The sequence below is a fragment of the Grammomys surdaster genome, unplaced genomic scaffold (assembly GCF_004785775.1).
Source record: "Grammomys surdaster isolate TR1022 unplaced genomic scaffold, NIH_TR_1.0 342, whole genome shotgun sequence".
NCBI classification, from domain to species: domain Eukaryota; kingdom Metazoa; phylum Chordata; class Mammalia; order Rodentia; family Muridae; genus Grammomys; species Grammomys surdaster.
This window is the reverse complement of record NW_021604761.1, coordinates 1,780,260-1,786,708: the sequence shown is the minus strand read 5'-3', so window position 1 is coordinate 1,786,708 and position 6,449 is coordinate 1,780,260. Positions and strand designations below refer to the sequence as shown.

At 46.8% G+C, this 6,449-nt stretch overlaps 1 protein-coding gene across 1 annotated transcript; it reads left to right on the top strand.

Moving 5' to 3' along the window:
• Window positions 1–1,278: 1,278 nt before the first annotated feature.
• On the top strand, window positions 1,279–6,164 carry LOC114630608 (apolipoprotein L3-like). Its single transcript, XM_028778851.1, has 3 exons — window positions 1,279–1,321; window positions 2,378–2,498; window positions 5,330–6,164. The coding sequence occupies exons 1-3, from the start codon at window positions 1,279–1,281 to the stop codon at window positions 6,162–6,164; spliced, it is 999 nt and encodes a 332-aa protein (XP_028634684.1).
• The last annotated feature ends 285 nt before the right edge of the window (window positions 6,165–6,449 follow it).

Below are 6,449 nucleotides of genomic sequence, written 5' to 3'. Positions count from 1 at the left end.
AGAGAGAGAGAGAGAGAGAGAGAGAGAGAGAGAGAGAGAGAGAGAGAGAGAGATTTGTTGCTGTCTTCGGGTTTTACTACTGTGAACAGACACCGTGACCAAGGCAACTCTTACAAGGACATTTAACTGCAGCTGGCTTAGAGGTTCAAGGTTCAGTCCATTATCATCAAAGCAGGAGTGTGGCAGCATCCAGCCAGGCATGGTGCAGGAGGAGCTAAGAGTTCTACATCATCATCCAAAGGAAGCTAAGGAATAGACTCTCTTCCAGGCAGCTAGGAGGAGGGTCTCAAAGCCCACCCCTACATTGACACATTTCCTCTTACAAGGCCACACCCATTCCAACAAGGCCACACTCCCTAATAGTGCTACTTCCTGGGACAAGCATATTCAAACCACTATAGTTCATTTTATATAGAAAGAGAATGGGGGTGAGGGAATATACATCTATGTGAGGAGTGTGGGAGACTTTGGAACTCTGGATTCGAAATGCAGTTAAATCCTGTCAGCAGAGCCCCTGGAAGGCAGTCCTGCTGAGCAGTGCAGAAGGGTGGAGACCAGTCCTGAGATTTCACAGGGATGCAAGGATTTTATTGGTAACTGGGCAAAAAGTCAGTCCTGTGATAGGTTGACAAAGAACCTGGGTATTTTCCACCAGCATTCTAAGAACTCACATAAGGCTAAATTAAAAGCAGTGGACTAATTTCCTTGGTGGGAAAAGGTCAACACAGCATAACACTGACTGCAGATACTTCTTAGCAGGGACTCTATGCTCTTTTGTCTACAATGAAAAGAACAAGTAGGACAGGAAGAAATGCCAAGTGCTTCACACTTTGCATTTGGTCTTAGGAAGCTCAGTGTCTCAGAGGAGCTATGACAGTCGAGGAGGTTAAGGAAGTAAGGGAGGCTCCTGCCCTGCAGTGGAAAGTGAGACGGTACAGTCTGGTCAAGACCAGCTAAGCTCTAGCTTGGCTGTGAAGGGAGAAAAATCCCAATCTTTCTTGCTGCTAGAGAGGAAATGCTTCAGTGTACAGAGTTGTTGAGCTAGTTGATTGTGACAAGGACACATCCCAAGCTTGTAGCCAAACCTGGCAGTGCTGTCTTTGTATTAATGGCTTTAGAGTCACGAACTGTGCAGTAGTTCAAGCAGACATGAATGCTTTTCATCAGTTTCTGAGATCCCCGAGTCCTTCCAGTGTTGAATATACACTGATATTCATTCTACCTTTACTAAAATTTCTACTACTGACCCAGTGAGATAATGGAGAACCTACTAGCAGCATGGAAGTCACATTTGAAAGCATTGGCTCCACAGTGTTCACCCGTAAGAGACTTGTGGTGGCTCAAAAAAGAGCCATCAAAAAGTGGCCTGTTATTTCAATGGAAGCCAATGTCCGTGATGAACATCTGGCAAGTTGGTCCCAGTAAGCACTTATTCTGGTGTGCAGAGGGAGCAGGGTCACTTCTTCTGCACATGGTGTCTCCTCTGCACATGTGGAGCAGGGTCACAGTAAAAAATAGAAGCAAAGGGAGGCAGACACAGAGACAGGTGTGAACACGTGACAGACAGTGAAATGACAGAATGATCATAGAGGATAGACATCTGGAATCTCACTGCCATAAGGACCCCAATTCCACTGAGTAGTACCTTATGTTTATGGCATCGTTTGGTCTTCACCACTGTATTTCTGTAAAGTTCCTGTTTCCAAATATGCTTGCTGAGCATTGCTTCCTCTTTAAAGACCTCTGCCTGGTGGATTGTATTTCCCTATATTTCTTTAAGGGATTCATCATTTCTTCTTTAAAGGTCTCTATTATCTTTGTCAAAATTGATTTCAGATCTTTTCTTTTCTTTTTTTTTTTTTTTTTAAAGTTGTGTTAGGATATCCAGAGCTTTTGGTAGTCACATAGCTGTGCTCTGAAGGTGTCATATTGTCCTGGCTTTTGTTGACCCTGTTCTTACTCTGGCCTTAAGCCATCCTGTTGTCTCTGGGGGTTCCTGATGTAGCAGTTATTGGAAGGGGCCATAACCTCAATGTACCTGGTGCAGCAGGATTCTGCTAGGCAGCCGTGGGTTGGACAGTGGAACTCAGGGGGCAGTGCAAGTCTCCCAGCAGCTGGGATTGGCAAGGCAGGTGGGCAGACAGAGAAATGGTGGGACAGTGGGGCTAGGGGAAGGGGAATATCACACAGCTCTGGGCAGCTGGGCATGCTCCAGAGGACTCAGTGGGCAGTTAAATGGGTGCAGAGAAGGACTCTAACCTGTATGCTTCCAGATCAGCAGGTCTGATGAAGGTGAGTGGAGAGGTGGCTAGATCAATAGAGGTTCATGGGACCCCATACTGTCATCTGACCTCATTTTCCTGATAAATGGTTGTAGGTCGAAATGTTGAAGAATTCACTGATTTTCTCACAGAAGTACTCTGCAAAACAGATCTGAGGAGCCTGATAACTGAAGATGAAGTCTGGAAGGGATTTGTGGAAGCAGCGGAGTTGTCAAGGTGACCTGCAGGGTTCACTCAGTGCTGCCCCCAGACCAGGAGAATGAGGGTTATTTCCTGGTCAGGCATACCCACTCAAGGCAGTCCCAGGGGTTGGACTTATGGACCCTCCTTCTCAACTATCCAAGAGGAGTTTTTACAACATGTTATTCCAGGTGAAAATCACCTCAGGTTGTTAGAAGATGTTGCTCAGGGTGCCAGGGCAATTTCTGCCACCCACTAGTTATGTGACCTTTTCAAGTTAGTTACCACCTCCTGATGTCCACCACCATGGGATTGTAGTGTGAAAAGATGGGATCATCCATGTGAGCTTCTCAGCATGGGGCCAGCACACAGTGGGATTCTCAGCATGGGACCAGCACACAGTGGGTGCTTCTGAAAGTCAGCTTGGCAAGCTAATTTTAAAGTGAGAAGAGACAAGGTCCAAGGGTCTCTTGTAGGACTGAGGAATCAAGGATATGTTTTGATACAATGAGAAGAATGTAGACTGAACAAGCCGTCTTCCAGGTGCAGTCTCAGTCCCTTTCCTCCCATCTGAAGAGTGGTATCAACATCAAGATTCTTCTTTGAACTAAGGAGGCAGAAAGACCATGGTGCAGAGGCACAGAGCTGGGCTGGACCCTGACTGGTCTTGCTCAGATCCAGAGCCCCATACTGTTTAACAAGAATGAGTGTTTAGTCTAATAGGATGTGGTGACAGCCTGGGATAGCCCAGGGAGAGCAGGACCAGGGTCACAGCCAGAGGTTAAGAGAGACTGTGAGTGACCCTGGAATAGAGGTGCACGTATCAGCCTAGGAAGAAAGAGTTGGAAGAAGAGGGAGAGTTGGAGGCACAAAAAGGGGGATGGTCAAGGGCCCAACAGAAGACATGTCAGGGAGAAGGGGCATTCTCTGATGTCATACCTCATGTGTGTAAGGCTGTTCATGGGTGTGTCTTCAAAGACTGTAGAGTTCTAAGGGATTATTTGGGGGATTTCTTCTGTTCTACACAGAGTGCTCCGATATCAGGAAGAACATGTGGCTGCAGACACCTTCCAAAGTCAGTGTGTTTGGAGGATGATTCACATAAGTAGAGAATGTCAGGAGATCGCATGTCAACACACCAGAGGAAAATGCTTCCCCTTTTGTCTTGAACATATTCAGGGGATTTCTGTCCTTCCAGTTACTACAGATGATCTCTAGGCCCCTTGCATGATTTCACATGGCCTTGTGGTGTTACAAGGAGACACTGCTGTCAGCTAGGGTGTGTGTTAGCCTAGTGATCTCTATCTACAGGAATCTGCCATGTTGAGAGTCAGGAACTAGTGAGGAGTGGAGCCAAGATTGGTAGCAGCTGTCCTGTCCCAGTCACCACAGGCAGCCACTGATCTTGTGAGCTCCAGCCTAGAAGGGGACACCTTTAGGCATCTGTAAAGAGCAGGCAGCAGGCAAAACAGTCTGGAGGGTCTCATGGCTCTAAAGAGATTGGCTTGGGTTTCTTAATGAATTCTCAGAAACAGTTAAATGACAAGGTCTGAGGAAAGATTCTCATTGAGCCTTCTTTCTCATTTTGATACCAGCTACTAATGAAAGACAATTCTAAGCCAACTACAGAATTGAGAACCTTTAAAAACAACTCAGAACTCACATAGATGATTGTTACACAAAGCACAAAGAGTTGAAATGAACCAATGAAGCCTGGCATTAGTCAGATCTGAGAGAGCTTCAGGCTTCAGATTTCTTGTCCTTGGGACGAAGTATCCTGCACTGAGAGTGTGATGAATCACATAACTCCTGCATAACAGAAAGCCCACCCTAGGAAAAATATTCATCCTGAGACAGCTTCCAGCAGCCGGGAGGACACTGCTCAGGACTGTTGCCCCAAGGGAGAGAGATGGAGCCACCCTGCACAGCCAAGGGGTGGGGGACTCAGGGCCAGCTGGTAGTGATGGCAGAAGACAGCCAATCCCTTACAGGAACACCAACAACAGATCAGTTCCAGGGACAATGGCCTCATGGGAAGCTTCCTCAAGTCAATGGCTTAGGCTTCCAGTTCATCTGGAGGTCAGAAATGGCAGCAAAGTCCTCATCACACCCCTGTCTTTAAGATTGGGCATTTTGATAGAAAATCCTTGGGAACAGTGTATCTCAGACCCTTCATTTCCCCACTTGAAATACTATGGATATTTAATGAAATATCTTTCCGATGGGATCCAAAGTTAACTTTAATGCTGACACTGTGTGCAGCAGATACAGGTGGCCTGATGAAAGCATTTAGAGCAAGTGTGCTGTCACTGTGTACTGTCCCATGAGGTCAGATGTGAAGCTGTCAACTGCTCAGGTCTGGGAGTCTTTCAGATGGAGGAATCCACTCTCATCATGCTCAGTCTGTATATCCTGCTGCAGGACTCCCCAGGCAAGCTCAGGCATTCCTGCAGGCTGGATGCTGCAGGGGATGCAGATGACTTCCCAGCATCCAATGGTAGAGGAGAGACTCTTGGGAAAGGTGCATACCTCACAAAACACACAGTTCTTAGGGTAGAAAGAATTTGCTCTGATCCCACATCCCTGTGCTCATCAAATGGTTCCCACAGGTAGTGATGTCATTGATCTTGAGTGGTGGCATTTTATCAAGTGCCATTCACTATGGTGTCTTGACTCTACCTCACACACTGACCCCTGTGGACTAAGGACGGTGGGCATCTAGAATGTGCCAAATGTTCACAGTACAGTGGAAAGTTTTGGATCCCTGTAAAATTATTTCCTGTTGGGTTTGTAGTATAAAGAGAAAGACTGAATAAAGTTTTATTTAAAAAAAACTGTCTTCCTCATGCACTTGCCTTCTGTCACAGCGAGGAGGAAGCTGCACTGCGTGAGGCTCTGAAGGAACATTTAGCACAGGAGCCCACAGATGAAGATGACAGACCTCAAAGGGAGCAGCAGAAGGAGCAGTTTTTACAAGAGTTTCCTGAGTTGAAAAAGAAACTAGAGGACCATATCAGGAAGCTCCGAGACCTGGCTGACCATCTTGACCAGGTGCCTGAGGACTGTACCATCTCCGATGTGGTGTCCAGCTCTGTTGGTACTGCCTCTGGAGTCCTGAGCCTCCTTGGTTTTGTTCTGTTACCCTTTATAGCAGGGACCAGTCTGGTACTCTCAGCACCTTGCATGGGAATAGCAGCATTTCTGATTAGTTTTATGTTCACCCTTGTGGAAGAATCAATCACACTATCAAATAAATCTGAAGCCAGTAGCCTGGTTGGAGCCAGCATGAGCATACTTGAAGAGATTCTAAAGACTGTGCCTAAGATCACAGTCAAGCTTTGTTATACAGGTTTGGAATTAGTTAATGCCTTCAAAACCCTCAAGGATCAGATCCGCGCCATCAGGACAGCTAGATTCACCTCTTGCCCTGGACCAGTGGCCAGAAACCTGATATCCACTGGAAGAAGCTCTGTGCAAAGTGTTTTCCCCATGACCAGAAGAGCCAGGATTAGAGCAGGAGGGTTTACAAGTTTCTTCCTTGCCTGTGATGTGTATCACCTTGTGAAGGAATCTGTGGATCTGTATGATGGGGCAAAACCAGAGTCAGCTAGAGCACTGCGAGACCTAGCTCTGAAGCTGGAGGAGAAGCTGCAGGTATTTGAGCAGATCTACAAGACTCTGCAGTCAGACCTGGCTAAGTGACCCTTTGTCCAAGCAGCTAAGTGTTCAGGGAAGAAGACATGGACCATACAGGGGACGACAGCAGAAGCATGCTGTAAGAAGGGAAACAGCTTGAGTTCAAGTCCTTGGAAAACATTGTTAAGGAGTTTGAATTTCTCAGGCTGAGCAGAGTGAGGTGAATGCAGGTGGCCAAAGATCCCTGTAGTGGAAACTGGAATTTAAAAGGGGATCAGTGTCCTAGAGTGTGGGGAAGGGGACAGTAACATGGTGGGTGTGGTCAGGGAGGGGACTGTAACATGGTGGGTG

Excerpts from the sequence above, each read along its gene's own strand:
- LOC114630608 (XM_028778851.1), top strand. The coding sequence starts at position 1,279 with ATGGAAGTCACATTTGAAAGCATTGGCTCCACAGTGTTCACCC. Across the intron at positions 1,322-2,377 it reads TGGCTCCACAGTGTTCACCC|GTCGAAATGTTGAAGAATTC; the intron begins GTAAGAGACTTG and ends AAATGGTTGTAG. Across the intron at positions 2,499-5,329 it reads GAAGCAGCGGAGTTGTCAAG|CGAGGAGGAAGCTGCACTGC; the intron begins GTGACCTGCAGG and ends CTTCTGTCACAG.